Genomic DNA, 14,259 nt, shown 5'->3' on the forward strand with positions numbered 1-14,259 from the left:
CTGCAGGCGGTTGTCGAACGCCACAGCCGGTGTTTCGTTTCCTCATCATCGGATTCGGATTAAGGCAGACATGAGGGAGGATCTGAGGGTCTGGTCGACCTTTTGGCAGGATTTCAATGGCAGATCCCTTTGGATGGAAGAGGAGGTGAGTAACTTTGACATCGAGTTCTTCACGGACGCATCGGGCGCCCACAGATTTGGTATCTTTATGGCAGGTGAGTGGTGCGCAGCCCCCTGGGACGTTTCGTGGGTGGAGGCTGGTCTTACGACCAACATGGTGTTGCTGGAGCTGTTTCCAATAGTCATGGCAGTACAATTGTGGGGTCAGCGCCTGGCCAACAGGCGTATCCGCTTCAATTGTGACAATTTGGGGGTAGTACTAGCAGTGAACAAATTTACAGCTTTTTCGCCCCCGGTTGTGCGGGTAATGAGACATTTAGTCTTGATTTGTTTGCAGTTGAATATTTGCATCTTTGCGGTACGCTTGCCCGGGGTGGACAACACCATTGCTGATCTCGCTTCCAGTGGGACAAGTTCCGGGCAGCGGCACCTTCAGCGGAAGAGATTGGGGTTCCCTGTCCAGAGGCGATGTGGACAATGCCTTTCGGGTGATCGACCAGCTGACTAGAAGGTCCCTATCAGAGTCGTCATGGGCTGCAGAGTCGTCCTGTTTGGACTGCGTGGGACGCTTTGATGGCTCAGGTTGGGGGCTGCTCGCCGGACGAGGATCTAGCGTGCTTGCTCCTTTTCTTTGTAGGGAATAACTTTGCGGAGGGCACTTCAGCGGCAGCTACGTCCAAAAAATTGGCGGCATTGGCCTTTTTGTTTAAGTCCAGGGGTCAAAGGGATGTCACCAAGGATTTTAGGGTGGGGCAGGCGATGAAAGGATTTAGAGCAGGATTCTCCACAAGGGATTCGAGGCGCCCTGTCACATTTGAGGTCCTGAGTAAGGTGGTTCTGGCTCTGCAGGGGATATGCTCTTGCCAAAGTGAGGTGATGCTTTTCAGCACTGCTTTTGTGTTGGCCTTCTTTGGGGCGTTCCGGGTGGGGGAATTGGTGAGTAGGTCAAAATCCACGGTGGGAGGCATCCTCGCCAGAGATGTGTCGTTGCAGGAGGAAGCGGTATCCATCACTTTGCGCAAGTCAAAAACAGACCATGCGGGCAAGGGTAAGGTTATCACACTTTTTCAGACAGGGGGATTATTGTGCCCCAGGAAGATGGTTGTCAGGTTCTTGCAGTCAAGGCCGCAATCGGCCCCGGTTTTCTTAGCGCATGCGGATGGTTCTCCCCTCTCGCGTTTTCAGTTTTCCGCAATTTTTCGCAAGTGCCTTGCAAAAGTTGGCCTTCCTCCCGGAGAATTTGCCTCCCACTCGTTTCGCATAGGGGCGGCAACTGAGGCTTGCGCGCTGGGGGCTCGGTGAGGAGGTAGTCAAAAGGATAGGTAGATGGGACTCATTGAGATATAGGTCCTACGTCAGGCCACATTTGATGTAAGATGCAGTTGTCATTGAGAATTGGGTGTTAGTTTTGTTCCCTTTTTGTCTTGCTTTTATCGTTTTTGCAGGACGACGAACCTTAGTCTGGATCTTCGGACACTCCTATGTCTCTAGGGGCGCGAGAAGAGCTGCGGTCTGCCCAGAAGGGCGTCAACTGGGATTTCCAAGACAGGAAGTCCTTATCAGATGGTTAGGTTTCCTGGGTATGGTGTGGTCACGGGTTTTGCCCGAGATCCGTAGGTATGCTGAATGGGATAGGGCCCCAGATGTGCTGGTTTTGCACGTCGGGGGCAATGACATTGCCTCAAAATCCACGAGGGTGATCATTAGGGATATCAAGTTTGATTTCCTAAGACTGAAGAGGGAGTTCCCAGCTACGGTGCTAGTGTGGTCAGACGTGGTGGCCAGATCTGAGTGGAGATTGGCTCGGTCTGTGAGTAAAATTAACAAGGCCAGGGTAAAAATGAATAAGGAGGTGGCGAGATTCTTTGTGCACAATGGGGGTGTGGCCATCAGGCATGTCGAGCTGGAGAGTGACCTCCACCTGCTTCTCAGCAGGGATGGGGTTCACTTGAACGACGTCGGAACGGATCTTTGGGCGCTCGGGATCGAAGAGGGCATTCAGAGAGCGTTAAGGGTGTGGTGGGCCTCTCTGCCGTGAGGGGTCACGTCGGTTCGTGGTGGAGGGGTAAGGGCTCCGAAGGTTGTTGGGTTTCGGGGGGATTCGCCTCAGGTGCAAAACCGCCCGGGTAGGATCTCAGCAAGTGAGAGTGATTCGGTGGGCATGCAGCTGTCCCTGAGACGGTGACCGCGGCGGGGGCCGGTTCCAGGCTGCTTGCCAGTATCCTTTAAGTGCAACATGTTACATAACCTCGGATCCCTTACCTCAGCTCTCTGAAGTTATATGTTATGAGTCTTTATATTCTGGTTAATAAACGGGCTGCTTTGGCCTATTAAATCCATTATGGTGGTCGTCTGTGTTATTTGAATATATATTGGGTGTTGTGAACTGGAAGGCTAGGCTGTTGCTACTATCAAGATAAGGCCTGGAAGTGTAGCGCAGGGGAATCTGGAAGGCCGCACATGATAGTGTAGCCTGCCGGAAGGTAAGGGGTTAAGTTAGATGGGAAGGGGTTGGAAGAAGGCGTGGGTGGAGCTGGAAGGCTAGTTTTGAATGGGCGAGGGGCAGAGCGCGCACAGTCAGGCGCTAGGTGAGAAGCTCCCTCCCTTGTTTCCTTGTGTTGTGAAGGTGTTTTTCTCTCGACAGGTTCGTCGATCATCGTCATGGCAGCAGGAGGGGTAAGGGCTCCGAAGGTTGTTGGGTTTCGGAGGGATTTGCCTCAGGTGCAAAACCGCCCGGGTAGGATCTCAGCAAGTGAGAGTGATTCGGTGGGCATGCAGCTGTCCCTGAGACGGTGACCGCGGCGGGGGCCGGTTCCAGGCTGCTTGCCAGTATCCTTTAAGTGCAACATGGTACATAACCTCGGATCCCTTACCTCAGCTCTCTGAAGTTATATGTTATGAGTCTTTATATTCTGGTTAATAAACGGGCTGCTTTGGCCTATTAAATCCATTATGGTGGTCGTCTGTGTTATTTGAATATATATTGGGTGTTGTGAACTGGAAGGCTAGGCTGTTGCTACTATCATGCACATGCACTGTGGGATAAAGGAGGCAGTGAAGGGGTGTGGACAAGGCCAGTAATGGGTGGGATCAGGAGGGGTTACTCAAGTAAGACTGCCTCTTCCTGTTTCATCATTTCACTTCCGGGTAAAGAGACAGCGAGGAGGGAAAAAGAGATTTGCAAGTGCACAGAGGTATGTAACTTTTTTTTACCAACATACCACTGTGCTTATTTCAAAAAGTTATATATCCAGGTTAGTTATCCTTTATACAGAACCGAAGATCAAGAGAAAGGGTAATTTTATACTTACCTGGGGATCCTCCAGCCCCATGAGCTTTGTGGGCTCTCTCACCGTCCTCTCCAGCCACTCTGTTATCTTTTAATCAGCACCAAAAATCAGGCCAGCCAGGCTCTTCTGCGCATTCTGGGAACGTTCCACAGCCGGGAGCATTCTGCAGCTGCACAGGCCCAGAACGCTCTCGGGAACGGTAGCATGGTGGGAGCACGTGCATGACCGTGCATGCTCAGAAGCCCATAATTGGCCAATGTAACGTTATAGATGTCACAAACATAGAATTTTCTGTTGGCGAACGCAAACCTTCGAAAATTGTTAGCGAACGGGCGAATCTGGCAAACTGCCATAGACTTCAATGGGCAGGCGAATTATAAAACCCTTCAAAGACTGTTTCTGGCCACAAAAGTGATGAAAAAGGGGTCTAACACCTGGACTGTGGCATACTGGAGGGGGATCCATGCCAAAAGTCCCACCAAATATTACAGAGTTGACGCAAAGTGGGGTTTTAAAGTGGAATGAAACCCAACATTTCTTCTTTGTTCTAAAAGATTATTTACAGCATATAATATACTAACACAATTTTTTTTTGTAAAACAGCATTTAAAGGGTTAAATCACAGGACTGACTTTTTCTCCTGCAGGGGCAGCTGCCTCCGAAATGGTGATAACCTTATCTTGTGTTTACATTTTTCACTTGATAGAGTTTAAGACTGCTTTAATCTCTAAAGGGCAGGAATCACATTATGCCCATCTCTGGGTGTCAGTGGGCTGTCAGGTGTCTCACACAGAAAAAGGCAATAGTACTATCAGAATACAGTGAAATAATAATGCATTGGAGTGGTTCTGTGCCTGCAACTTAATGAAGCAGTAGTGTGCACACAGCTCTGAGTGTCAGTGGGCTGTAAAACAAAACACAGGAGACCGATGTGTAGCCCTCAATAGTGCTGTTTGGGATGCTTTCACAGCAAGTGAGGAACAAGAACACAGGCCTAGCTAATGCTTTCCCTATCTATCTGCAGCAAGTCTGACCCTGCTCTCACTAACAGTCAGCAGCCAGCAGAGAATGAATCCAATATGGCCACCGCAACTGCTTTTTGATAGGGAGGGAAGGGTGTCCAGGAAGGGGTGCTAGCTGATTGGCTGCCATGTGTCTGCTGACTGTGAGGTAAGGGGTCAAATTTAGCTCAATGATGATGTTTAGGGGGAAAAGCAAACATGCCAAATGTTCGCTATTCGACGCAAATGCGAACAGACGATGTTCGCAGAATACTGCTCACCGGTGAACAGTGCGGGCCGTCTCTATTTACTGGGGCTGATTAGAAGACGACAGAGTGGCCGGAGACGTCAGCGAGGAAGCCCACATACCTCAAGGGGCTGGAGGAAGCCCCAGGTAAGTATAAATATACCCTTTCTCTTGATCTCAGGTACCCTTTAAAGGAAAATTCCAAGTCTCTGAAAAAATCTTTCACAAATCTTCAAAACCCTCCACCTCTTAGTTTCCAATTAATTCTTTAAGGGAACAAACTCAGAGCAGGTAGAGTAAAGGGGCCCAGTTAGTACTCTAGCCATGCAGCACTGGATCCCTGGTTCGAATCCCAGCCAGGGCACCATCTGTACGGAGTTTGTGTGTTCCCCCTGTGTCTGTGCTGGTTTACTCTGAGCACTTCCATCTCCTCCCACTTCCCAAAAACATACTGACAATGTGTAAGGCTTGGTGGTGTATTCTCCACAGTCAGCATGCAACGCATGAGCTGGCGTGGAGGAGGTACACACACTAGCACCAGGAAACAGGCTATCCCTAGTATAGTGGAGGGGAGGACTGACTCCAATAGGAGATTGTGGCGCACAGAGCCGGTGCAGATCTGACAGCCACAAACAATGCTTTCGTTATAACGTCTCAGCGCAAAGTAGCGCTGAGCGCACAAACCAGAACTGAGGAGATCAGGACAGGTAGACAGAATGAACGCTTGCTAGCTAGCGGCTACTTAGCGACAGCAAGCGTCCAAAACCAGACAGACTGGAATGAGGCAGCCAATGCGCTGCGGCGATGGCGTGCCTCACAAAGACAGGACAGGACAGTCAGAAAATAGCAGGATTGAGATAGAAGAACGTAACACAGATAAATATACAATAAGTATGTTTTCCTAGCATATTACAATTACAGCTATCAATGAAACTATTTGTTACGTCTGACTAACATATGTATATATCGGCAATGAACAGATATATGACATAAGCAGGAACGCTGACTAGGAATGGAGTAACACAGGGAACAGGACTCAGAAGGATTCGCTATCTCTTCGCAGAGATGAACGCAATCCACAAACGGTAACAGAACAGGATTCAGAAGGATTCGCTATCTCTTCGCAGAGATGAACGCAATCCACAAACAGTAACAGAACAGGATTCAGAAGGATTCGTTATCTCTTCGCAGAGATGAACGCAATCCACAAACGGTAACAGGACAGGATTCAGAAGGATTCGTTATCTCTTCGCAGAGATGAACGCAATCCACAAACAGTACCAGGAACAGGATAACTAGCTCAGCACGGGTGTTCACGGTACGCGCAAACTACCAAAACGTGCTGGAAAACTGACTAACTGAACACAGGAAATAAACAGTTCGTGTACGTATATATCAGCAACACTGATATATCAACGTAACACAAATACAAGGAAAATAATAAACGTGCTGGTATGCATATATATTGGCAATGAACCAATATATGATGCAAAGACCAGCAAAGTATCTTTAACAAGAAACACGATCGGGGGCTAAAGCGACAGCAAGACAGGCTTAAGCTGAAGCTATGAAAACCCAAGGAAACCCTGCAGGAAGCAGATCTTTATACTGAGGTCATCCAATGGGAGCAGACATGCAGATTCCCACACAGGTGAATGATAATCAGTCACAAGCTGACAGCAGGGAAAAACAGACAAAGCTATACAGCTTGCATGGAAATAGATCAGAACTGCCTGAGCTGCAGCACTACTTCCAGCAATAGCTGCTGCAGCAGCAATCATTACAGTACCCCCGCCTTTAAAAGTGGATTCCAGACGCTTTTCAAAACTGAAATTTCCAACAAAACAGTCTGACTGATAATTCATGATGACCGGGACAGCCCGGCAAGACCGAATTCCAGAATCAGTCCCCACAAGACTGGACCCATCAGAACCAGAACCTACAGAACCATGCCCATCAGTACTACAAGCCCCAGTGTGACACCCATCAGAACCATGATTTCCAGAAGAAAGCCCTCCGAAACTCCCTGAGCGATACCCACCGCCTTCCAGGAACAGTTCAGAAACGCCAAAGCCTTTGCAATGCCCACCGGTACTGTCTTTACCAACACAAAACCCACTGTTGAACCAGTCCAAGGCACCAGGACAAGTTTTCTCAGAGACCTCCCAGAACACCTTGAAGCTCCAAAGAGATCCCCATAGGTCAGAATGCCCCTTAGGCTCACATGGAGAACTATCAAGAACCCCTATGGAACCTAGGGCAATTCCCGAGTCAGGGCCACAAGGACAAACATCAATATCAGGGCTTTCAGGGACCAGAACCATCTCTGGGCATGCAGGCAGACTGGCAATATCAGAACGTGTTCCCACTAAGGAAGCATCAGAGCACGCTAACACCTTAGACACACTTGGGCATTCTGGCACACAAAGAACATCTGGGCACACCGGCACAAGAGAAACCTCTGGGCATGTCAAGGAACTGTGAGCCTCAGGGTCAGCCAAGACAGGACCAAAACCAGGACTGGCCAAAAAAAAATCATCATGACTAAACTTCGCAACCACTGGACTTTTACACGAGAATGTTGGATCAGACCTAGATGTCGCTGATTCCAGCAAAGTCAGTAACAAATCAGATTCAGGGGAACTAACAAGACAGGACAAATCTTCTGATGTATGCACTGAACCAGACAGGGACTCCACAACTACCTCTGGACTGGACAGAGACTCATTTAATACACTGGATTGGAGCTCATGAGGCGCTGCAGAACAAGTCAGTATTGCAGCAGCCCCCACTGGACTAGGCAAAACTGAGGAATTCCCTGGACAGGAAGGGAACTCTGGAACCTCTGCCACAGCGGCCAGAGAACCAGAATCTTTCAGGATACAGGGCTGGGTTTCAGGAACACTCATCAGACCGGACTGAAATTCTGAGATTTCTATTATTTTGACCAGAGAATCAGAATTATCCATGTTACAGGGCAAGACTTCTGAAACATTCAGAGGACAGGGCTGGAGTTCCTCGGCTGTTACAACACTGGAGAGGGACTCAACATTGGTTAAATCAGACTGTGTACAGGGCAAGGTATCTGACACACTTGCTGACGAGGACAATATTTCAATGGCTTCTGCTTTGCTGGGCAGAAATTCATCAAGTTTTATTAGAGCAGACTGTAATTCCAAAACAGCTGCTAGACAAGTGAATATTACTGCAACACCAACTGAGGTAAGCAGTGCTTCAGCCTCCTCTGCTAGAGGGTTTAAAGTATCCAAAGTACTGGGTGAAGCATAAGACTCTGCGACCACAGCTTCACTGGACAGGATCACTGAACAGTCCATATTGCAGGGCAAAACCATGGAAGCACCTGCTGGACAGCATAATGATTCTGTGACCTGAGTTTCATTGGAGAGATCTACTGCACAATTCATGGTACAGGGCAAATTTATTGGAAAATTTTCTGAACAAGGTAATAATTCTGCGATTTCAGGTTCACATAGCAGATGCTCTGAGCTATTCACGAAACTAGAGCGAGGTGTAGAAACAGGAAGATCAAGACACAATGTTTGCGCATCTGAATCACCATTCATTTGTAAAATTGGAAAATTCAGATGCTGGGGTTCTGAGTTTACTAGACAGGATTGCTGGGACTCGGAAACTGATGTAGTGCATCTATTGGCATCTGCTGGATCAGACAGGAGTTGAACTTTATTAACACAGGTAATTTCTGCAGAAGTGTTTGCAGAGACAGGCAAGATTTTTCTAGTGTCTGTTTCACTAAACAAAGAGTCATGAGTACTGGCTAGGCTGGACTCGGAAGTCAGCAGGACCTCTGGATTCTCTGCTGAGAAATTTGCGCAGGACAAGGTTAAGAATGTATCAGTGGCTTCTGTTTTACTGGGAAGTAACACTGAGTTATCCATGGTACAGGGTGGAATTGCAGGAACTTCAATTTCACACAAAAAGAGCTCCGAATCACCTGCTGAATCAGCCAAAGGTGCTGAAGCAGGCGGGTCAGAACGCCAAATTTGCGAATTCGGAGTCACATAAAAATCATCCAAAATCAGTTCCCACACATCAATCAAGGGAGCCACACAGTCATACCCACACACACCAGCCTCTATTAGGTTATAGGCTGACTTAATGCATGCGTTCAATACCATTTCACTTTTTGCACTGTAAAATTGACAAAATGAACTTGAATCATTCTTCCATTCACAGACCAGGGCTTCCATCTCTCCCCTCTCGAATGGAGGATCCCATGCATACTTAACAGCGAAACATTTAGGCTGATCACAGTCTGCAGATATGATTGTGGCAGGCACATGTATAGGGTTAATTAGCAGGTGATTGGCAGATTCCTTATTCTTAAGAATTTCCAATACCTGTAGCAAGTGTTCAACTGTAGTGTATGCAAACTTCCCTTGGTTCACAAATAAGTTGATTTGTTCAATACTCTGTAATATCTCATCATAATCATACTCAGATAATTCTTTTAAACAAAAATCTTTATTTTCCCTAGCCAGGGAGGAAAGTTCATTAGTAGTTTCATAAGTCCATTTAACTCCCCTGAAAGACAATTGCATTTCATTATCTGTTAATGGCAGAATCTCATTATAGGTCTCAGTCGCTAAGGATAACGATTCTGCAGATTGGACACGTTTCTTAGAACGTTTGCGTTTTGCCTTTGACCTTGCGGTTTTTGGTGATTTATTCAAAGCTGCAGGAAAATTATCAGTAACACTTTCTGCTTGCTGCTCATTCTTGCAAGCAATTGAAGGAGCAGCTGATTGGCCTGCTGCCAGGAGTTCATTAAGAGGAAAAGGCAATGGATCTATGCGCAACCAGTTATGGATCACAAACGCTAGAAATTCCAGTGGTCTCTCTTTCAAATCGGAATGATTGAGAACATCAAATGCCCACTGGAATAATTCCCCTTTAAACAAAATATAACTTAGTTGGAGTGCCCAGGTTGAAACAGGAGTAGCTTGGAGATCAGGATTGGTCAGGAACCTGGCACATTCAGAGAAAAACTCATTTTCTGTTTCAGAGCTAAGTTCTTCAAATTTCTTAAAGGAACAGGAACCATAATTAACAGTGTCATACTTTCTGGGAATCCCCCCCACAATGGGGATTGGTAATGGGGTTTTCATAATGTAAGGCTTGGTGGTGTATTCTCCACAGTCAGCATGCAACGCATGAGCTGGCGTGGAGGAGGTACACACACTAGCACCAGGAAACAGGCTATCCCTAGTATAGTGGAGGGGAGGACTGACTCCAATAGGAGATTGTGGCGCACAGAGCCGGTGCAGATCTGACAGCCACAAACAATGCTTTCGTTATAACGTCTCAGCGCAAAGTAGCGCTGAGCGCACAAACCAGAACTGAGGAGATCAGGACAGGTAGACAGAATGAACGCTTGCTAGCTAGCGGCTACTTAGCGACAGCAAGCGTCCAAAACCAGACAGACTGGAATGAGGCAGCCAATGCGCTGCGGCGATGGCGTGCCTCACAAAGACAGGACAGGACAGTCAGAAAATAGCAGGATCGAGATAGATGAACGTAACACAGATAAATATACAATAAGTATGTTTTCCTAGCATATTACAATTACAGCTATCAATGAAACTATTTGTTACGTCTGACTAACATATGTATATATCGGCAATGAACAGATATATGACATAAGCAGGAACGCTGACTAGGAATGGAGTAACACAGGGAACAGGACTCAGAAGGATTCGCTATCTCTTCGCAGAGATGAACGCAATCCACAAACGGTAACAGAACAGGATTCAGAAGGATTCGTTATCTCTTCGCAGAGATGAACGCAATCCACAAACGGTAACAGGACAGGATTCAGAAGGATTCGTTATCTCTTCGCAGAGATGAACGCAATCCACAAACAGTAACAGAACAGGATTCAGAAGGATTCGTTATCTCTTCGCAGAGATGAACGCAATCCACAAACGGTAACAGGACAGGATTCAGAAGGATTCGTTATCTCTTCGCAGAGATGAACGCAATCCACAAACAGTACCAGGAACAGGATAACTAGCTCAGCACGGGTGTTCACGGTACGCGCAAACTACCAAAACGTGCTGGAAAACTGACTAACTGAACACAGGAAATAAACAGTTCGTGTACGTATATATCAGCAACACTGATATATCAACGTAACACAAATACAAGGAAAATAATAAACGTGCTGGTATGCATATATATTGGCAATGAACCAATATATGATGCCAAAGACCAGCAAAGTATCTTTAACAAGAAACACGATCGGGGGCTAAAGCGACAGCAAGACAGGCTTAAGCTGAAGCTATGAAAACCCAAGGAAACCCTGCAGGAAGCAGATCTTTATACTGAGGTCATCCAATGGGGAGCAGACATGCAGATTCCCACACAGGTGAATGATAATCAGTCACAAGCTGACAGCAGGGAAAAACAGACAAAGCTATACAGCTTGCATGGAAATAGATCAGAACTGCCTGAGCTGCAGCACTACTTCCAGCAATAGCTGCTGCAGCAGCGATCATTACACAATGTAATTGACTTCACTAGGGATGAGAGGGAAGAGAGAGAGAGAGAGAGAGAGGGAAGAGAGAGAGAGAGAGAGAGAGAGAGGGAAGAGAGAGAGAGAGAGAGAGAGGGAAGAGAGAGAGAGAGAGAGAGAGAGAGAGAGGGAAGAGAGAGAGAGAGAGAGAGAGGAGAGAGAGAGAGAGAGAGAGAGAGAGAGAGGAGAGAGAGAGAAGAGAGAGAGAGAGAGAGAGAGAGAGAGAGAGAGAGAGAGAGAGAGAGAGAGAGAGAGAGAGAGAGAGAGAGATGAGAGAGAGAGAGAGAGAGAGAGAGAGAGAGAGAGAGAGAGAGAGAGAGAGAGAGAGAGAGAGAGAGAGAGAGAGAGAGAGAGAGAGAGAGAGAGAGAGAGAGAGTATGCATGTAGCGGTGTAGTGTGTTGTGTTGGTGGTATAATGGTTAGAATAGCAGTCTACAGAGCGGCAGCCTGGGTTCAATTCCCGACCAAGGTATGTAAGCTGGCTTTTGAAATCCTACAATTCCCCATGCAAGCCCATTTTTCTCTTGGATATATCACAATGGTACATGCTGGCGGAATTTTCATAGCGACGGAATTCAGCGCTGGCGGAATCCGCAAATTCTGGCTGAACGGAATTTGCTCTTTTTCGGTCATCCCTGGACTTCACCCTAACTTGGCCCTAGACTACGATACATACATAGACATGTGACTATAGTAGGGATTTGATTGTGAGCCCCCTCTGAGGAATAGTTAAGTGACAAGACACTATACTCTGTACAGCACTGCGGAAGATGTTGGCGCAATATAAATACTAAATAATAATAATAATAATGGTGTTTCTTCTGATTTACTGTAATTACCCATTAAAATGAAAAAAATGCAGGTAAGCTCAACACAACTACAGTATGTTGGCTAAAGATACAACTTATAGCAACAATGCGGTTTATTTTTGGACTGTCACCATCATGACATTACCCCTGCTTTAAAGGACTGAGCACTGAATAAAAAAAATCAGAATATAGTGCAAATGGAAATCTGATTATACACACTACCTGGCTTTAGATGAGCAAATGGGATTTCTCCAGTAAGCAGCTCCCAGAGGCACAGGGCATAGCTGAAGACGTCGGCTTTGATGGTGTACCGGGTAGACTGGCTGAAAACCTCTGGGGCCATCCACCGAAGGTTCTACAAACAACATAACAGATGTTACCAGAGAACACAGTCATCGATCTCAAGCAAACACAATCCCCGTTTTCTGCAAAACAATGTACTGACTGGATGTAGAGGCCATTGCTGCAACTACTGATAATGTACGTTATACAATAATAATTGTTATTATTAATTATTATTATCAAATAATACAGCAATGAATAATGAGTTACATTGCTGATAGTCACAACCAATCTTAAAGGATATCTGAGGCAACAGGTTGCCAAATAGGTAATTACCTATTTAGCTGCTTAAAGGGCAACTGAAGTAAGAGAGATGTGGAGGCTGCCATATTCATTTACTTTTAAGCAATATCAGTTGCCTGGCTATCCTGCTGAACCTCTGTCTCTAATACTTTTAGCCATGGCCTCTGAACAGGCATGCAGATCAGGTGTTTCTGACATTATTGTCAGATCTGACAAGATTAGCTGCATGATTGTTTCTGTTGTAAATCAGACATTATTGTAGCCAAATAGATCAGCAGGACAGCCGGGGCAACTTGTATTGTTTAAAAGGAGATAAGTATGGCAGCCACCATATCACTCTCACTTCAGTTCCCCTTTAAAGCGAACCTAAACTGAGAAAGATATGGATTTTCCTTTCAAAATAATACCAGTTGCCTGACTCTCCTGCTGATCCTGTGTCTCTAATACTTTTAGCCACAGCCCCTGAACAAGCATGCAGATCAGGTGCTCTGACTGAAGTCAGACTGGATTAGCTGCATGCTTGTTTCAGGTGTGTGATGCAGCCACTAATGCAGCCAAAAAGATCAGCAGGGCTGCCAAGCAACTGGTATTGTTGAAAAGGAAACATCCATAACCCATATCCCTCTCAGTTAAGGTTCCCTTTAATCGTGCTGCATAGCTCCCAACTGTCCCTCTTTTGGAGGGACAGTCCCTCTTTTAGAGCCCTGTCCCTCTGCCCCTCTTTCCTTCTCATTTGTCCCTCTTTCAGGACTTTGTCCCTCTTTTACGTAAATATATATATTTCTCTACAAAAAATGTGTTTGATTGACTTTAAACTTTATTCCCATCCTTTAAATTGATATATTACTACATTTAAAATGTTAATATGAAGGAAAATGAACGAGGATAGAAAGGACCAGTGTGGTTTGTATTATAAAACAACATATTTTTCTCATGAAATCTTTATGGTATGCGTGACTAGGGGTGTGCCGGGGGCGTGATCAGGGGCGTGACAGGGGCATGGCTTAAGTGTCCCTCTTTCTCATCTCAAAAAGTTGGGATGTATACGTGCTGGGACATGGTCTGAGTCCTCCTTTTCCCCCTGACTGCCTCCACTGCATGCTAAACCGGGGCCTCCAACCCTCCTCTGGGTCGGCAGCTTGCCTTTGACCCGGAAGCAGAAGTCTGCAAAAGCTGCTGACCCAGGGGATGGTGGCGGGCAGTACATTGGTGTGTTGCCCCGCCCTCTGGCCTAGGCTGTTATGCAGAATTCTCCTCCCAGAGCATTTTCTCCTAACTTTTCTGCTTCGAGATCATTTTTGTTATTCTTTTGAGTAAAATAACTTTTCAGCATTCTACAATTGAAAAAAGTACTTAAAAGTAGGTGAAAAAGTACTGTCAAAATTATTCTGAGATTTTTCGTTTGCTGCTGGGCTGGTGGTGGCGGCTTTAAAGTCATTTTATTTATAAGATGTGGAATATCACCTAGGAGGAAACTTAGGAAAAAAAGTGAACTGGATCAGGCTCTATGACTTTTGTATAAAGTGGATCCGAGATGAACTTTTACTCATTACATAATTATGTTCCTTTCCTATTGTTTATAGGGCATTCCTCAAGCCAAATACTTTTTTGTTTTGTTTTAATACTCGAATTCCCTATAAACTAAACAAGCCTC

The 14,259-nt window shown here is 46.1% G+C and overlaps 1 protein-coding gene across 3 annotated transcripts in view; it reads right to left on the reverse strand.

The window, feature by feature from the left end:
- The window catches only part of TNNI3K (TNNI3 interacting kinase), a 409,379-nt gene that overhangs the window by 194,406 nt on the left and 200,714 nt on the right, over positions 1 to 14,259 (reverse strand). For all 3 annotated transcript variants that reach the window (XM_068239216.1, XM_068239218.1, XM_068239219.1), the window contains one exon: positions 12,243 to 12,375. In XM_068239216.1, the coding sequence (XP_068095317.1) occupies positions 12,243 to 12,375 (133 nt within the window). The remainder of the gene's footprint in view (positions 1 to 12,242; positions 12,376 to 14,259) is intronic.

The sequence above is a fragment of the Hyperolius riggenbachi genome, chromosome 6, assembly GCF_040937935.1.
Source record: "Hyperolius riggenbachi isolate aHypRig1 chromosome 6, aHypRig1.pri, whole genome shotgun sequence".
Classification (NCBI taxonomy): domain Eukaryota; kingdom Metazoa; phylum Chordata; class Amphibia; order Anura; family Hyperoliidae; genus Hyperolius; species Hyperolius riggenbachi.